At 38.6% G+C, this 20,172-nt stretch overlaps 1 protein-coding gene across 2 annotated transcripts in view; it reads left to right on the top strand.

The window, feature by feature from the left end:
- The window catches only part of SUSD4 (sushi domain containing 4), a 74,492-nt gene that overhangs the window by 43,649 nt on the left and 10,671 nt on the right, over positions 1-20,172 (top strand). For both annotated transcript variants that reach the window (XM_084513861.1, XM_084513862.1), the window contains exons 4-5: positions 7,442-7,621; positions 10,634-10,822. In XM_084513861.1, coding sequence (XP_084369987.1) covers positions 7,442-7,621; positions 10,634-10,822 — 369 coding nt within the window. The remainder of the gene's footprint in view (positions 1-7,441; positions 7,622-10,633; positions 10,823-20,172) is intronic.

Below are 20,172 nucleotides of genomic sequence, written 5' to 3'. Positions count from 1 at the left end.
ACTAGACACTTATGTGGCTCATAAACACACTTACTATATCAGATTATGCATCTCTCAGTGTGTACAAAAACTGCAAATACTTGTTTATGGTGATAGGTGGGTAAGTATGAGAACCCAGTGACAGGACAGGGGCATGTGAAGGTACGTTCCACAATAAGAGCAAGCAAGGCCTGGGGAGATGAGGCCAAGGAGATACATAGGAAGGGGTCACCCCTGAACAGTGGTCTGCATGAAAGCGATACATGAAATATTTTAGAGGGTAGACAAAAATAGTTGGTAAGTGGTCCATCATCTTTCAGGTAGCTGCTCTGTTGGACAAGCAGAGGTCTTGGTAAAATATAGATTTCTGAATGTACTTGAGGCCACAGGCAACAGAGTCATAAGGGACACAGTCTTGAGCTGTCTTGTAGTATGCACTGAGACTACAGGTAATTTGTAGAACATAAAGGCAAGCAGGGCTAATAACACCTGCTCATAAATTGTGTGGGAATGTGCTGTCAGCTTTGAGGGTGATTATAAAAAAACAAGCCTAAGGGAGATTGAACAGTACAGTTCCTAACTGATGGAGTAGCCATCTGGGGTAGAACCCGATATGGGATACACATGTCAGTGCATCATTCAGGCAGGACACCTCTTCAATGTGCCTTTGGGGAGCTACAATGCAGTTGTCTTATCAGGAATGTTCCTGGGAACTTCTGGAAAGTATAACAGAAGTATGACCCATCCAAAATTTGCTAGGAGAAATCATTGACACGGAGACCATGACACCAGTTAAAAAGCTGGATCTACTTTAAAATGAGATTTAACATCAGAAAAATCGACAAACAGGTTGGTTGGAGAAGGTGCTTGGAGGGAAAAGCTAGAGTTTAGGGGAAAGTTGTAGGAGGAAGTCCAAATGACAATTGTGACTGCTGCTCGCAAGAGGGAACCAGCTGTGCAGTGCAAGCACATCCTGTGGTTAATTGTCCTACTTCCAGGACTGAGTGACTTTCACTTAATTTTCAAAGATGAAATTACATGTGATTTTAAGGAAATTCATAGATTATAGCTGACAGAAATTACTTTGATAGGAAATAAGGGAGCAGTAGTCATTTTAACAGGTGATGCTGGCCAAGAAACTGATACTTAGACTTCAGGCACATACATAGATGGGATGAAATCTTGGCAATTGAGCACAATTCACAGAATTATTTGAAGATGTGTTATATCCTATGTCAAAACTAGTGCAACGTCCTACCAAAACGTGGGCATGAATTACCTGCCTCACTAATAAAATGCATGCCCATTGAAAATTGTGCCCTCAATTCACGTAGCCACAAATATTATCAGGCTGATAAAAAGAGGAAAATGGTATCAAGGCACAGGTACATAGGAGCTTGAACACTGTGCCATACCATGGTACAATCCATTAACAAACCACAAAATATAGTGATGGAGTTACTAAAATAGAACCTGTATCAGCCATTGCAGTTGTTACAGTAAGCATTAACACACTTTATTGAATATTCATTGAATATGGCCACTTCCCTTTTCCCCCTCAGAACAGTGGAAATCTGTGGGAGAAAATTCAGATCACAATGCCATCAACAGCAAAACTGCCACTAATATCAGTGTGATCAAAATTTGATTCAGGTGTTTTTAAAAAAGAAAGAAATTGGAAGATGAAGATGTGATGGATGATGTGGCAACAGCTGCTTAAGAGATAATCATTAATTTATAGCACAGAACACTTTAAAACAATTGTAAGCCAAAGCTCTGATCAAGCAAAGTACTTTAGCTAGAGCATAACTGTAATTATGTGATTAGTTATGTTAAAGTTCTGTGCTGAAAATTAGGCATACACAAAAATACTTGTTATTATTGACTGAAGAGGAGCCCCTGATTTAGGAGTTAGTGAAGCAATTGGATAAGTATGTTCCTGATTAGCGGTGCTTCTCTCAGGTATTATTAAAACAATCCTAGGGTTTAACACTGGAAAAAAAAGAAAAAGAAAAAAGAAAAAAAAGTTAGAATGAATTCTTATTTCCAATGCACGATATAATTATGGACTCAACAGAAATACTAAGCAGAGGTTCAATGAACCCTAAGCATTTACTGAAGTGCTTTTAGAGTGACCTTTTTTTGCACTGGGACCAGAATCATGAGGAAGGAGCATGACGTGGAGGTGGTCAGCACAGGAGTGTGGTACATCTGCAGAGCAGCCAAGGAGGAGTTACAATGGTGTTTAATTCTCAGCTATCTAATGATGTGCGTAGAAGTCCTCATTGCAGAAATTCTGTAATGATATAAGAAAAGAAATTTGAAATTTGTAGCAACTACTGGTGAAGTAGGAAATTAACATTTTAACATTTTTCGTTAGCTATCTGGGGATGAAATAAACTTTATATTATATTTTCCCAGTTAAGGCAGAGATTGATTGCCATGTTTGCTGTAGCACACTCTACATGCCTCTGAAGCTATTACAATACATGTACATGTAAATGTCATATACTGCCATCTGATCTTGAACAGCAAAAACACTCCATACTTTGCAGTTCATTTTAAGTCAATCTCAGGAGTTTGCTAAGGGTAGTTACATGTAATTTTATAGTTTTATGTTATGTGCATATAATTGTCTTTATCTGCTTACTAGAGCAGTATCACAAAATAATGCTATTTACGAGAGGAAGAAAAACAACCCATTTCAGAATGCAATTTATCTTAAAAGTGCTCGTCATTGAATTAACTTGATTTTATATGTCTGTCATTTTTTGTTAAGTGGCAGGAGATTATAAGTGTCAGTACAAGAGTAAAGTTGCATGAGCCGGTACCCAATAAATGCACTGTCAGAAATCTGCGTGCTTAGAGTTATGTTCTCATGTTGATCTACAGCCTGTTGTGAATGTAACTTCCATCAATTCTAATGTGGCTATACACATAAATGCCAAAGCTCTAAGGTAGGAATTTTGTATTTACTGTTTAAAAGGAATATGTCATGTTGTTCACACTTTAATCTAATCTTCTCCCACTGTGATAATGTGGCTGCTGAGACTGTTGCCCTACTTGGAACAAATGCTTCCTCTTTCCTATGAGATTGAATCTAAATTTTCAGTCTGTGTGGGGACAGCAACTAAACTAAGAGCTCTACCTTGCTCCCCCCCATGCTTCCACAGGCAGACGCCTTCAAGATGTCCTCAGTGCCCCATTCTCCCACTGACAGGGATGATTAACTGGCAGTAAAAGTAGTGGACTAGAGCACGGTTTAGCTACAATTTTTCTGTAGGATCTTTAGCACTCATTTCTCTTTGCCTTTGTCCCTGGATTTGTGAGATTATTTACTAGTCTATTTATATATCTCCATCTCTTAACTTTCTTGCCCGGTGTTTTCTGTCAATTCCTAATCCTGGCTACAAATGTCCCATGATTCATGTAACCTGTGCTTACTGCAAGGGCCACTACTCTTAGGCAAAGCTGCTGTACGCTGTTGGGGTACAAGCAAAGTCAGAAAGGAGAAGGAGAAGGCATTGTTTAATATGCACTGAAATACTGTATTTACCATCTGCAGAATGATCGTACTAACACAGTACTGTGCATTTAATACTACTGAAAGGAAAGAGACAACCTGAATTTTAAATGTTTGTTTTTAAGAGGGCAGGGTCCAGACAAGCTGTCCCTGCATTCAATGCATTCTTCATGACATTCCTTTCATCCTTTCTCCCCATTCCTCTCCATTCCAGCCTGTCAGTATTGATGCTGGATGTGGTGAAGGCCAATTCAGAGGCCATTCCACAAACACATAGGAGCACTGGATCTCTTTGGATTTGAGTTCACATATAGACTAGTAAAATAAATGGTGCTAAAGCACAGGCAGGGGCGCTGTTTTGCAATTGCGCATACTGTTACAGTGTTAGAAATGTCCTGATAAGGTTTTGGCCAACACCAAGTAGTACTCCCCAAGCGATTCCTATGAGGACCTCCTTGTTTAGCCTGGACTGAGGGTAATTCTGGGAGGGTAAGAATCCACCTGCATAGACTCAAGCCATGCCAAGCTAGCTGGTACCCACGGATGGTTTGGCAATCTCCATTGCATCCAGGTCATGCCTTTCTTCTGGGTTACCTTTATGCTCTAGGTGCTCTTTTGAGGGTAGAAGTTGGTCTTCCTTCCCTGTGTCCTGGACAAAACAGCTTTGAGATGATGCACATAAACTGAAGCATTACAACTGTAGCATTTAACAAATTTTACAATTCACACCAAAAAAAATATCCTCCTGTGACAGGTGGGAACATGGGTCCCTGAAGTCAAGGAGTCCTAATGTACAAAGCAGCATCTTCATCTTTACAAGTCCTATGAGGAGCGGCTGAGGGAGCTGGGGTTGTTTGGTCTGGAGAAGAGGAGGCTCAAGGGAGACTTTATTGCCCTCTACAACAACCTGAAAGGAAGGTGTGGGGAGCTGGGGTCAGCCTCTTCTCACAGATAACTAGTGACAGGACTGGAGGGGATGGCCTCAAGTTGTGCCAGGGGAGGTTCAGGTTGGAAACGAGGAGACATTTCTCCTCAGAAAGAGCACTCAGGCGTTGGGACAGGTTGCCCAGGGAGGTGGTGGAGTCACCGTCCCTGGGTGTGTTCAAGGAGAGATTGGACGTGGTGCTTAGGGACATGGTTTAGTTGGTAGTAAGGGGATGGCTGGACTACATGATCTTGGAAGGCTTTTTCAACCTTAATGATTATGTGATTCTATGATTCATGAAAGTTAGGCCAAGACGATCATTGCAGCTGGCAAGATACAGGGCCTGCCAGCTACCCCTACCCAAGGACTGCTGCCTTTGTGCCTCTGGAAGATAAGAAATGTGTTCTTAGCTAGGGTGTGCACTTGGCTGAGACATTGTAATATTCCCACATTAGATACAAGCAGTTCATATAAAACTCCCAGAAAATAATGTAAGTCGTAGCCATTGCTGTTTGATGCTGGTTAAAGACTGTGTACTCCATTAAATTGTTTAGCAGCCTTCATGGATTTGTTGAACAGTATTTAGAATAAAGCAGTTTATTTTCTAGGACAGGACATTTTAAAATTCAGTCACTTATCCTCAGCTTTTCCAAACGGAATTTGTGCCAGCTAATCCAGTTGCTTGCAGAGAGAGGGCAACTGCAATTTATTCCTGGATAAGTGCTAAACAATACAAATTCAGCCAGCAGGAAACCATTTGCTCACAAGACATCAGGAAAAAGAGCTGCAATATTGTCCTATGTTAGTCCTGTGCTTATCTGGGTCTTGTAATAGACCTGTTATCAAAACCATCCAGGACACATCCTGTTCTCCACCAACATCTGTCTGATTAAAATAGTTCTATCTATAGCTGTTATTTGGAACAATGAGAATGAAGTCACTGTAATAGATCTTTGTTACAGAATCAATTTCCCCCACTTTGAAAGTGAAATCTCAGATGTTACTGCAGTGTATATATACTTCTTTATTTATTTGTGTAGCAACAGAAAGCTGCTGTGCCAAGAGAGTGAGCTGTCCATCGACATTATCTTCTGTTATCCATCTCAGACCTCCTCCAGAGGGGTTACACAGCAGGATCTCCATACATCTTATCCCAGCCTTGTAGGCACCCACGGCAGGATCTGAGGGACAGCATCCAAGGCTTAACATCAGGCATTTCTTATGGGGCATCCTCTGCTGTCTCCTCTGCTGATTAACTTGCCAGAGAGAGAAAAAAATGTCCAGTCTTTGAAGACAATGCTTGCATCCTCAGCCTAGTGCATTTTATAACTTTCTGGTAACATACACATCCTCCCAGATTTAGCCATTTATAAATGAATACACTATACTACAAGAGAAACAACGACATTTTTGACTAATATATCCAGTCTCCAAACTAAAATTTAGTAGGTACGGTGTATTTTAGAAACGATCCCTAAGTAAAGGTACAGTGGAAAATATATTTTAATTGGGGAAGCAACAGTCCTCCACTTCATATTAGTAAAATTTTTGATTGAGTCTCATAACAACAACCTACTTTTTGCCTAAATAAATGAAGACATTATGAAGCATATTTGCTTTTGTTAGTTTGCATGTGCTATGCTAAATTACAGTGTATCTTGCTTCAAGCTGTGCTTCTAATCAAACAAAAAGTTGTTTCTATTGCTTTACTTTGTGCATGCTCACAACTAACTGCTAAAAACAAATTTAAGCTACCTCTACTTCTTTAGAAAGAATTACCAGTGAAAATAGCAGAAACTTTCTCTTTCATGCAAGTCTCAAAGGACTTCTGAAACATTTTTTTTTTTTTTTTTTTTTTTTAATATATATCACATTCCTAAATGAAGATAATTGCCTCTTGTGGTAGAATTATTTGAAAAAAAAATCATAAAACAGGCTTATAATATTTTTATTTCCTTGCTATTATTTGAACCACTGTGGGTTTTGATGCCTGGAAATTTTTATCATCATCTGTGTCATGGATTGGCTGCTGGCAGACATACAGATAATTCTGATTATATTTTCCCAATATTTAATCCTTTCCTCTCTTCTGTTTAATCTCACTTTGCATTTATGAGGAAGATGAATCTGCAGTAACCTGGACTATTTCTTCATATCCTCTTGGCATATCTCTTAGTTGTTCAGTATTAGCAGAATATTTTTAACTGTGCCTCACCCTTTCCCTCCACTTCCCACAACATATTCCATTTTTAAGTCATCTGGATTTCATTTTATACTTTGGTGTCTTTGGCACTGGCACATAGTTTGAGTTGCAATAGTGTAATGTAATAGATTCATGTATCACAGACAGGTAAGAGAGCCCATACCTCCCTTTTTGAGAGTATTTTAAAAGCACAAGCACTTGAGATGGTGCTGAGTGCCTTAAAAATCACACCCTCTAAAGGCATATGAATTCAAGCACATAAAATTACCTGATTTAAAACAGAATCAATGAGATTAACATGAAAACATTCTCATAAAGAACTCCGTGGAATGGAGCTGGGTAATCCCTTCTAGCTGTACCTGATTTTCATTCCGTCTCTCCACTAACAACCATTTTTCCTTTGTTCCTCATGCCATATCTGTATTTTATCTCTTCTTTCATCCTGTCCTTGGTGCTGTCAAAGAGTTTGACTTCATATGGACTGTCGTGTAGTCAGACTGTGCTGTGTAATTTACAAACATGATGAATAGAAAGAGAAAATTAAAAACAGTCTTCCTAAACTCTCTTAATTGTGTTTGTTTGAAAACATCTGGGGTAATGATCCATTATTGTAACACAGCAAATTCTAGCATCATGATATAGACTTTGTAACTGATGGTTAACTAGGGAAAGTATATATTAACTGAAATGCATTTTGTCCAAATGGTTTAAGCAGAGCACTTACATTAACTATTAACTTTTGCTTAAGAGTTTGATTATTGAATAGCTAGACATGTTATTTTTAATTAAGTTAATTTCTTTCTTTATGAAGTCACAGATTGCCTTGTTCCACATGTTGAAGATGCAGAGATTCATAACAAGACTTACAGGACTGGAGATAAGTTAATAATCAGCTGTCATGAAGGATTCCAGATCCGTTACCCTGACTTAGACAACATGGTTTCAATTTGTCAAGACGATGGAACTTGGGATAATCTGCCCATTTGCCAAGGTTTAGTACACCAGAACATCCTGTTTTATAGCTCATGCACCTCGTGATAGCTTGCCAATATTTTTTTCATACAGTTGTAAGGATGTCAGTGGTCTTATAAATCCCACTGTACAGTATTTGAACAGCACCGCTTTTAAGATTTTTTTGATTTCTCCTCCCCACTGCTCATGGCAGGAAAGAAGATGACACTTTAAGAACACAACCATACTTGAAGTATTACTTCAGGTATTGTTTTTAATTTGATAGTTTAAAGTCTTACACAGATACATTGCATTTTAAAAATAAATCAAGTTTAAATCAGAATATCAGCAAAAGATCTGATGAACAGCTGACATGTTTGTACAAATTAATTTACGGAAACATTCAAGTTTCTAACTGCAATTTACCTTTGTTTGTCTTGTGCAGTGGGCACAAGTAGAGGAGAGAAGATGCTGGAACCTGTTTGTCTCTGTGAGTTTTCAGCAGAATTGTTAGATTCACAGTCCATTAAACTGATAGGTATTGACTGAAAACAAAGGGTTTGAACAGGAATGATTTTGGCCAGAAAATCTATTCATAGTTGAACTTGTAATATTAACAGTTTGAGAACCCAGCTTTGCTTAGACTGAGAAGTGCTAGGGTAAGCCAACTTTAGTGAATGAGAGCTGAATAACCCTAGTCTGCTATTATTTCACATTTCTGACATGCCTGTCTAAGTACTTTAACCTATTCAAGTTTGGCCAGCTGAACAGCATCAAAAGAATTTAACTGTCTGTGCTAAGGAGAAGACTGGGTTAACAGGAGCTTTCATTTCTATGTGACAGTTCCCAATAGGCACTTAAGGACAATACTGTCTCCTGCAGCAGGGAAGCTGAAACACTTCTCAGAAGTGACGGTGGCAGGGTGAGACGCAGTTTGGTGTGTCAGCTGAAAGGTGATAGGATTCATGGGTGCCACCCAGAAGTTACAGGAGCTTACTTTTATGTGTGTCCATAGTTAGGACTGTCAGTATGGGACACATCCACCTATGTCCCGTGGTGTTCTTTTAGAATGTGGTATGTGCATGGAGACATTTAGGCACATTAGTTCTGAAGTATCTTACTAGCAGTGACATAGTGTGTGGCAATAGAAAGAAAGCAAACCATTTTTGAGAGTAGGTTCATCTTACCTCATCTCAGGGGTTGCAGCATCTTCACAGGCCAGTTCACCATTCCCTAAGACAGACACTGAAAAATAAGACTTTAGGTAATTTGGGTAGGTTAAGACTCCTCTAGTTAGGTGAGGTGAACACTCATAAGATGGATTTGTAAGTACTGTATTTGTGAAAGGTTCAGGTGGAAATTTCATGATAACCAGTATTAACTGGGATAACAGAACTACCCCCTGACTTTTTATTTTCTTCTGTGGCTGTATTTATACTATAAAACACAATCAATTGCTGCTACTCAATATTCAATGTCAATTGCTTTTAAAAATAATGGCAGCACTAATAAAAATTACAAAATAATTGCACAAGAACAAAGTGCTTTAGCTACTAGATCGGTACAGAATAGAAGACTTAGATTCCAATATCTGTCTCATTTTGCCAAATTCTATAATCCTATTCCAGAATTATTTCCAGAATTTTCTTTTGGCCATATTAAGCACTAATACTATAAAAGTCATTCGTATGCTTGCACTTAGTAGGCTGTTAATTGCATTTACATGGCCATTTGATTAAATAGGCAGGAGTTTTATGACACTAAGACATTTTTTTTTCTGGTTGAGCAGTGGGAAAGGACTGTAGAGCATATAGGAATCAAGCCTCAAACTATTTTTGGCATGAGAGAGTCATGATAATGACTCTGGATAATGAATCTGGAATGATGTGAATTTCTTAGCAAAAATTGTCAAAATGGAGTTTGCAGCACCTGGGGATGTTTGGAGACCTAGGGATTTTCATAAACCCTTAGATCTCTTAAAAATTCCAGTAAATCTTGGTCCTGCACTGCAGAGACCCCAATAAGCGTTAAAATTTTGAGCCAATAGGGCAAAACCTGCCTTGATACAGTTCAGAGGACAGCAAGCCCGGTCTTGCTTGGGCAGTCAGCATTCCTTCCGTCTGTCCCATTGTAGGTTGCTTATATCTTCCTGCTCAGCAGACTGCTTGGTTTGGCATGTTACGTGTGGGGCATATGTAATCAGGGGTATGAGCAGTTACCAGCAGACAGAATGCCCAAAGATTTATTTGAGCAGGGAGTAAACTAGTAAAAAAGTTGCCGAAAACATTGCTCTGATAGTATAGTGTACTTGAAAAAGCTTTCAAGCGTTTTCTGTTTGCTTTTGCTCTTGACCCTCTTCCTCAATTGACCGTTGCAAGGAAATAACCACATAAAGTGCTGCAGAGACTTTTTCTTTATAGATACTAACTGGACATCCATGGTAGTGTTAGCATCTTACAAGAGGTTCTCAGACTGATTTTTTTTCCGCCCTCAGACATAAATTATGTGAATTGCTCTGTGTTTATCATGTGACTGCTCATAGTAAGTGACATCGCTTTAGACTTTCTCGAATTGGAACTTCAAAATCATTAATTCTGTCTGAAAATCTTTTACAGTTGTGTACACGTTGTCAGAGAAGCAGTTTTAATATTGAAGAAGGTTTACATGACTGCTTTAGGAGGAGGAATAAAACTTGTGGTTTATATAGGTGACAATCTTTATTTATTAAGGATACTAGCACAAAAAGAACAATTGCCATCTGCTAAAGCAGTGAATGTTTGTGCAGCAAAATACTGTAATTTTCAGTAAACCTTTCTTGAATTTGCTGAGACTGAATCCCACACTAGCAAAATGTGGGGGTTAAACAAGAAAAGAGTTTGAAACAGGGTAAAGAAGCATACATATCTGAGGGAGATTATGCAGCCATGCCATTCACAGAAGAGAATATGAAGGAATTCTTAAATCAAAGGTTTATTATTATTATCAGAATGTGTTAAGATGACTAAGATAAGCACCTTATAATAAAAGATACCTCCCTCTTCTTAATTTGCAGGTTGCCTGAGGCCATTGGTTCTTCCTCATAGTTACATTAACATATCTGAGTTCGAGTCCTCCCTCCCAGTAGGAACAGTGGTGTATTACCAATGCTTTCCTGGATATAAACTAGAAGGGGCAGAGTTCCTTGAGTGCATGTATAACCTTATCTGGTCAGATAGCCCACCTAGGTGCCTTGATGTGGAAGGTAAATGTCTTATTGTTTGTTTATCTTGCTTTTAATTTTGCAAAGCAGCATGCTCACTATGACTTTAATGCAGGGCTATGGCTGCACTTCCGTTATATGTCTTCTTTCTGCAGGCCATGCAGAATGTACCTTTTTTTTTTTTTTTTTTTTTTTTTTTTTTTTTTTTTTTTTTTTTTCCCCACATGCAGTCAGTTCTGGCTCACTGCACAGTCAGCTGTTGGGGTTCTCCAGCTAATGGTTCTTCTCTTGGTGTCCTCAGTGCAAGATGGGAAGTTCTTAACAATGGTCATTGCTTTGCTTTGAAAATGTGAATTCTTTGCAGCTTTTCTAATGAAAATACTGAGGGAATTATGGAATACACATTCATCTACAGGTGGTCAGTGGTTCTATAGGTACAGACAGATTTCCATGTGAAACAAGAAATGTTCCATGCAAACTCTTGGATTGGGCTGTGTCAGCTGCAAACATTATTCAGTGACACATGATGCTGCACACTTGAATATTTGTTGTCTCTCGTAGAAGTTAACCTTAAGGATTTGCAACCACAGTGATTGACTTTACTGATTAGGAGCATGAGAATTGTGACCAGAGTGCATTGGATCTTACCAATCCAAAAGGAATAGTCTGTAACTACAGCTGCAGTGCTGGAATGTAGGATATTGTAAGGGTATTCATATTTGTATCCCATACATTTAAAACAAAGACACTGAATGGACTACTCCATACGTGAGCAAAGCCTTGTGGATTACCTTCTGCCATCTTCAATCTGCACCTCAAATAAAATATCCCAGGAAGTTATCAGAATCCAAATACATCCTCTGCATTTCATGCACCTAAAAAAGGTATATTTTAGCTGTTTCAAGCCTGTAAGGTAGACATCTATAAGTAGAATTTAGCTGAAAGCAGTAATAGGAATATATGTGTGGTACCTTTGTCAGGGAGCTAAATGCAAAACAACCTGGGAATGCAAAAATTTGCCAACAGCGTCAACAAAGTGATATACTACATAAAAGTAATACAGTGATTCCAAACTAAAAATGCCTTTGCAATTTTGGAATGATACAATGATTTTTTGTTTGTTTGTTTTCTTTTGTTTGTTTATTTTTTATTTTGATTTAGCATACCATAAAAGATTAATTGCAGACCAGATCTATGGAATCCATTTTTCAGAGGTTTGCTTGTTGTTGTTTTTTATATCACAGAAAATATGTAACTTGAAGAATTAGAAAGTCCCTTTTAGCCTTGATCAAGCAAATGTAATAGCTTTGATAAATAATGACAACTCTCTAGTTAGGAAGATAAGAGCATTAAAATACAGAAACACCTGCTTATGAAACAGAAAATGCTGTGCCAGTGTGTTACCCTCCTTTAAAACAGGTGAGCATTCCAGCTCTGATCAAAATATCTTGGAAAATACATTAGTTGAGCCAAGCTAGGTTCCAAGTTTGTGTTCATTACTTATTGCTTGTATGAAAATGTCATGGAGAGGGTCTTTTTTTATGGTACCTTAAAATATGAGATAAGAGCTGCTGCCCTGAAAGTCCTACATTTTAAATAATATGTCAGAAGTTGTTACCCCAGTCAGCCATGACAAACTGTAATAAGGGGATCTGTGTGTGCCAGCCACTGGGTCAGGGCAATGTGGGATGCCTCTTGAGTTTTGCATTAGATCCAGCCTTCCTTTTATTTATTTTCTTATTGCTCTTTTTTATTGTTAGAACTGACACTTTTTGTGGTGGTTTCATATGGGGTCCCATCAATGCATGTGTTGAGTGAACCCCAGGAGACTGAATTCCGCATCTGTAAGCATACCACTTGCAAGGACAGGTTCTCCTGAGACAGAGAGCTGCTCCTGGTAGAATAGAGAGCACCATCACTAAAAGGCCACCACCACCAACTCCACCTGTGAATGATATTTTAGGTAGGCTTCAGCTTGTATGCAGAAAATTTTGACATTAAATCCATTAAATCAACATTAGATTCTCTTGTTTGAAAGTGTTAAAGTGATTTATGCAAGGAGCTGCAGACTCCAGGAATCTTGCTACAACCTACTACTCTAATTAGAGAACAAAACTCCCTTTCCACATATTTTTTTATTCTGCACCTTGCATACTAATGTCAAGCTCATTTCTCGGCATTACTTTTATGTGTGTTGTATAATCTCACCAAGAAGTATTTTTTAACAGAGGAAATCTGCAAATATCAAATTAATTCAATTTATTTCATTCCAGGATCAATTCAAAATTTATCCTAATAAATTTTCCTTTTCAGTATTTTAATATGGTAATGATTAAAAGTAAATGGTTGTTAGGAAGCTACAGTAAAACATTTTAGAGTTTTTATTCTGCTGTAAGCAGAATTTTTCTTTCTCATTTATATATATATTCTATAAACCTTTACAGAGGGAATGTCTTAAATGTATGTGCAATTGCACAAATGCTATCTGTCAATCTTTTGAAAATTTGTCTCTTTTTGAAGCCAAATTAATTCTGAATGAAGAGCTTCCACACCATTTAAACGCATGGTTATACCAGGGACCACTTGGATTACTTTCAACTTTGTGTCAAGTAGCTGTCTCTCTAAAGCAGTTGTATGTATGCATTGGGGTTTGCTACAGTGATCTGGCAGCATCTATATGCTTCACATATAGAGTCAAAATAAATGAAGATTGGAAGGAACAATCAGTTCATCTCATCCATCCTTTCACTCCTACTGCATGCTTTCTAACAGTCAGCCCAGTCTTGTTCTCAATATCAGCAAAAACAGAGCTTCCACAAACTCTTGTGAGAGGCTATGTCATACTCAGGAAAATTTTGATGATAGGAAAGAAGACATTTCTGTATAAAAATTGTGTTACCTGGTGCTGATATGCAGCCAACATTGCAATGTTGTGCAGTGGCTTCTCAGAAACAGCTGTTGGACCTGATCAGGGAAGTTGTTATAGCTCAGGCAAATAAGGATGCCGCTAGCTCAGATTGCCAAGTATTTACTGTTATGAGATCCTGTTCTTAAATGTTTGTAACTTTGCCAAATTTAAACATTCAGATTGATTTTTGAGTGTCTGCCTCAGGCTGAATCATTTGGGAAGCTTCAGTTGAAATGGTTCAGCTATCTCTGAGAATGATGTTAGAGGAAATTGTGTTGTTTTACTGGATTGTTACAGTCATTTAAGGGATAAGCTGAAACATCTTAACATTGAATTTTCTACTACTTTTATTCCTTGATTTATGTCTTCAACTTTCTTTATATCTCCCTCCCTCCCCCCCTTTTTTTTTAATTTCATTACTATGCAGAAGTTTTGTAAATATTCTTTTGTACCTAAACTTGTTAGACAATTCTAAGGATACGTGAAAATCAAAGGAAAATGCTAATTTATTAGTATGATTTTTGAAATGCCAGTTTGGGGTTAATGATCCATCTGTAGAAATTAATAGAAGTTATTGATTGCTTTCTGTATAATCAGATATGTAAAAGATTGGGAGGAAAAAGGACCTTAAATTGAAGATTTTGCCATATGTAGTATAAAAACTTCCTGAAAAATTAAATGGCTTCCCAAAACATTGGAGAGCAAGCACCTGAAAACGTACTGGTAGGGAATTCCGTGAAATGGAATGGACAGCCAACTGCTAGTTTCTTCTCCCTAGTAACCAATGACAGGATGCATGGGAAGAGCACAAAGCTGCACCAAGGGAGGTTCACGAGGAAAAGGTTCTTACTGTGAGGGTGGTCAAACACTGGAAAAGGCTTCTTAATGAGGTAATTGATGTCCTATGCCTGTCAGAGTTCAAAAGGCAATTGGATAATGCCCTCCTTAACAAGCTTTAACTTTTGGTTAGCCCTGAGGTGGTCAGGCAGGTGGACATGATGATGTTTGAAGATCCCTTCCAACTCAACTCAACTCAACTCAACTCAACTCAACTCAACTCAACTCAACTCAACTCAACTCAACTCAACTCAACTGTTCTGTTCTATAATGTTAAGATATTAGGGTAAGCATATACTGAGATCCTGTTCTATGCTTACAACTACTGAGCATGCAGGCAGAAGGGAGAATTAAGTAAATATTGCAAAATACATCATCTAAGTTAACTGAGTTGATATTAACACAAGACATAATAGCCTTGCTTTTAACAAAACTGACCACAGAGGAGTTTTAGAATATACTCAGTGGCCCAGAGAAATAGTTCTCACAACTCAGAAATGATAAGCAACAGTAAATGCTCAAATAGCAGCAACAATGCCTATAAGCACTGTTACTTGGGCAATGCCTTTGCATTGGTGACTCCTTTAGTACAATAGCCAAAGACTGAAATAGGCTGATGGTCTTTCACTCTGGGGTCTTATGGGTCATATAAAGCAGGTGTGATGTATTTACACACAGTTTTATTGAAAAAAAAGACATTCAATAATTCTAAGGGTTGTTGACTGTAGGTTGTTGTTCGTTCATCACCCAAGGCTGTACAAATGGTACATATGTCCAGATATCTTGTGCAAGTGTGGAAGTTGAACACTTTCCAGAGCTGCTCATAGATGTCTTGGAATGTCTATTTTTATTTATTTATTTATTTATTTATTTATTTATTTCTGTTGGAGGATTCTGACTTTCATCTGTAGATCTTTATCCACAGCTGAAGAAGTGAGGAGATGAACTAAAACCAGAAAGAGCACAGTGACATAAAATATTCACCAGACAAGTCATATTGTTCTATGGTTGTACTGCTTAATAATCATCAGATCACTTAATTGCAGCACATGCACTGTAAAGTAGAAAGAAAACTAGACCATATTTGAAGACAGAATGATACACAAAAGTGGACATTGTACAGCTCTTGTTGGGGGTGGGATGAAGGGATTGAGAGTTTAGAGAACAGTCTCCAAGTTGAAAATGTTGTATGAGAATGATAAATACTATTATATTACTACTCTTTTTTTTTTTTTCATTGCAGAAATCTTCATTGATCTTTGTTGTGATTGAAATAGATACATTCCACACTAGTCTTAGTTTTTCAAGTAAACAACAGAAGAACAACTAATCTGTTTCTTTTATGTCTTCTGTTTCTGCCTGATGCACAGGAGTGTCAAAATAAATCGTTATTATACCTTCACAGGTACACCAGTGTACCTTTCAGAAACTCCTTAGCATTTCCAGAATCAGCCAGACATCCAGACTCTTTTATAGAGCCATAATTTCTGCTCTGAATTTCCATGTTAGCTGCCAGATGCACTTAGTATTTTATCCAGAGTGCTTTAAATATACTGAGGATTAGGTAAGGGAAAGCAGACAAAATTTATCCCTGAGGGCTGTTTTATAATATTAATCTTTAACTTTATATGGCAAGGCTCCTCAGAAGGGAAAAACACACTGCATTGTCTAGCTTGAAATCAAATCTCTCTGTGCTTTATGGACGAGTTCATTAAATTTGGCTACATAGTGCAGTCACAGGACATCTTCCACAAAAAATGGGAAGTGTAGCTATAGACTCTAGAAAGTCTACTTGCAGTGTAGGTTTGTTCACTTTCAGAGACAAAAACCAACATTTAAATAGAAGTAATTTCACCAGTGGATAACTTGATAACTACACATAAATAACAGAAACTAATATTCTTTCATACCTCCTAGCCTAGAAGAGAGGGATCTGGGGGTCGTGGTAGACAGCAAGTTGAATATGAGCCAGCAATGTGCCCTGGCAGCCAGGAGGGCCAATCGTGTCCTGGGGTGCATCAAGCACGGCATCGCTAGTAGGTCAAGGGAGGTGATTGTCCCGCTCTACTCTGCGCTGGTGCGGCCTCACCTCGAGTACTGTGTGCAGTTCTGGGCACCACAGTATAAAAAGGACATGAAACTGTTGGAAAGTGTCCAGAGGAGGGCTACGAAGATGGTGAAAGGCCTGGAGGGGAAGACGTATGAGGAACGGCTGAGGTCACTGGGCCTGTTCAGCCTGGAGAAGAGGAGGCTGAGGGGAGACCTCATCACAGTCTACAACTTCCTCGTAAGGGGGTGTCAAGAGGCAGGAGACCTTTTCTCCATTAACACTAGTGACAGGACCCGCGGGAACGGGGTTAAGCTGAGGCAGGGGAAATTTAGGCTGGACGTCAGGAGGGGGTTCTTCACAGAGAGGGTGGTTGCACACTGGAACAGGCTCCCCAGGGAACTAGTCACTGCACCAAGCCTGTCTGAATTTAAGAAGAGATTGGACTGTGAACTTAGGCACATGGTCTGAACTTTTGGGTAGACCTGTGCGGTGTCAAGAGTTGGACTTGATGATCCTTAAGGGTCCCTTCCAACTCAGGATATTCTATGATTCTATGATTCTATGATTCTCCTTAGTCTTGTAAATTGGTTTTGTGGCTTTATCATCCAGTTCTCCTCCTTCCTTTTTTGTTTTTCTTAGCATCATTCCAAGGGGGATAGAGCCTTGTGATTTTCCTTCTCCCAGGAGGTACATTTTGACTTCTTCAGCCTTCAGCCAAGCCTTAGGATATGTCTCTTTTATCCCAGCAAGTGCAGCTGGATTTGGTATTCCTTCTTTTCATCAATATCTAATGATGGGTGTAGGTGACACCAGGCAGGCTCAAGGGATTGTTTCTTATAAACAAAGAAGAAAAATAAATTAAAGAGAGTTATAATGGGATAACCCTGGCTTATTCAGCTCACAGTGAGCACTGGCTTCTTCAGACATCTCTGATGGCTGTTTTTACCTGTCTGGGCTTCTTAGACAACTTCCCAACAGTTCTGTCTCCCTGTTCCACCTCCATTCTACTGCTGAGTACTTTGACCTTTTTTTTTTCTCCAACCTTTACCAGGTTTGGGGTTATCCTGTGACAACTGTCAAATACCCAAGCCTGGCTTATTTTGCAGCTCTCTGATTCCTTCCTGTTAGGTGTCTGTGCAGTCCCCAATTAAACTCAATGAATGCAGTCAGCCCATAAGCATCCCAATCACAAGTTGATATACAATAGGCATAGTTTATTATAACCATCAGATGCAGTAAAAGCACTGACCTGAGAAGAAAAGAAGAATGGTCTTTCCACTATCGAACTAAAGTTTTCATTTCTGAATATTTCTTTAACAGGAATCCAGCCTCAGCATTTATCTCTGTTTCTTTTTTAATGTAGTTGTTAATGATAGGTCACTGGAGTACAGTACCTGGCTTCAGCTGGAGCTCAGGCAATCAGACACCTTAATGGCATCAATTCTATACAAAAATAGTCGCAAGCAATTGGCTCCACATTCAGAAATTAGGCCAAATATTCAGCATATGCTTCTCAAAGTCTTAAAAAGACCATTACTGATCATAAAGTCAAGCACTCACGGGAAAAGGAAGAAACAAAACAAGGACTGAGAGATGAAGAAAGCTAAAATGATCTGCTGTAAATGAGACCATGGTGTTCCAAGCACTCCCATGTGAATCATTAATATAAATATTTCCCTGAAGATAATTATGGGTGTCTTGCTAAAAGAACCCTAGCTCTCCATTGCGGCAAGCTCATAATCAATGTTTGCAGTTTAAACAAAAATCACATTTTTGAACTTATAATTTACAGGTGAAAGCTCACGTGGGATGTGTTTCATCTCATACATACTGTGAAACGCATTTGAAAATAAAGGCTTTTGCATTAAGATCAATAGTTTACTGCCAGTTATGCTATGAATGGCAGGATTGTTGAGGGTGAGGGTGAGTTCGGTCTGATACTCATGTAGGAGCTCAGCTGACTGCAACTGTGAAATGGTTTCCATAACTCCAAGTAATAAACAAGCTCTACGTGTAAGTGATTGTAAATCACCTTCTGTTTCCCTTTGGGAATCAATTAATGCTAAACTATTGTTAAAATAGGCTTGGAATAAGTTTTATAATGCTTCATTTAGGCTCTTACAGCTGGTGCCAGTGATAGCGATTTTCAGCAAGATGGTGTTTGTCAGAACTAGACCAGAGAAACGGATTTTCACTAAAATCTTAATTATTCAATTCATTTCACACTTTGTAGAAGGTGAAAAGTGCTTCCTACTGTGTGCACATTGAAAGATTACTCTTGTAATTTTAGTGGGTACCAAATTAAAGCATGGTTGTCTAGGAGTGGGAGCAAGCAGTCTGGGAGTCATGAGACCCAAGGTACAGCTGCCAGTGACTTACTGAATGGTCTGTAAGGAGTTGCTTAACTGCAACCGAGTGTCTTTTCAGAGGAAAAAAATGTAGGTGGCACTGTGAAGGTTAAGTAACTGGAGATGGAGAAGAATTTGGAAATTATTGGCTAAGAATACAGTATTTTGAATAATCCTTGCTGTAGGCTTTCAATAAATAAATTTACTGGAAAATTCAGGGTTCAAAATAATAATCTCGTATCTTTATTCCTTTATATTATGTCTACTGTTGAGCTTAGTAGGAGTGACTTTATATACTTAGTTGTTTCCACCATTATTTCCGTTTTGGTAGTACTGTTCATGCTGTTGCTTTGCTGTGGGAATAATCAGGAAAATTCCTCAAAACATGTCTTTACTTTCAAAATGCAAATTCAGTGGCCACAATTTTTTTCTCACTTACTCCAGTACAGCTATAATGTGCACTAACTCTCCCTTCACAGGACAGGAATTGTTGAGTTATGTAAGAAAGGTTTCTCGGATGAGTATTTTATTCTGAAGGTCTGAAGGGTAATGATATTGAAATAACCAAGGAACTGAGTTTTATTGGCACAGTGTTTACAAAGAAGGAAAAGGAACAAACATAACCTTCATCTTCCATGTTACTGTAAAAAAAAATAAAATAAAATAAAAAATAATATTTTTCAAAGTCTACATACACAAGGATGTGTTTGTACAACGGCAATATAGGAAAAAAAATCCTTACTAGGCCATCCTGGATGGGAAGTCAGGTTTGCCGGTATGCACACTGCTGCATTTTCTTGCCATAAACGATGGCTCGAAGTAAAGAGTGGTTGGAAATGTAACTGAATATACATATTCAATATACCAGAACTGAATTATGGATTGTAGCAGTTCTGACATGAAAATACCATTTTGTGAAAAACAATTCTATCTCCCAACTGCACTCTCCCATCTGGTGATCAAGCACAGCACCATCAGCTGGCCAGCTGGTCTCTTGGCTGCATGCAGGGCAAGGATGAGAGGGCTGAAAGGCATCCAGCTTGGGGAGAAATATATATAGGTCCCTCAGTGGCTTTTTCAGGGAATTAAGAGCTTATGTTTTGGGGGAGGAGACAGCCTTTACTGAGTGCCCTGCTCTTGCTTAGCACATACGCGGAGCTAAGGATGCCCCATGCACTGCAGCGGGATGTCTACCTCAACTGAGTACACTGCAGACAGTTACATGAAGGTAAAATTGGCAAGGTAGAAC

Source organism: Aythya ferina (genome assembly GCF_964211825.1).
Source record: "Aythya ferina genome assembly, chromosome: 3".
NCBI classification, from domain to species: Eukaryota; Metazoa; Chordata; class Aves; order Anseriformes; family Anatidae; genus Aythya; species Aythya ferina.
This window is presented reverse-complemented; position numbering and strand designations above follow the sequence as displayed.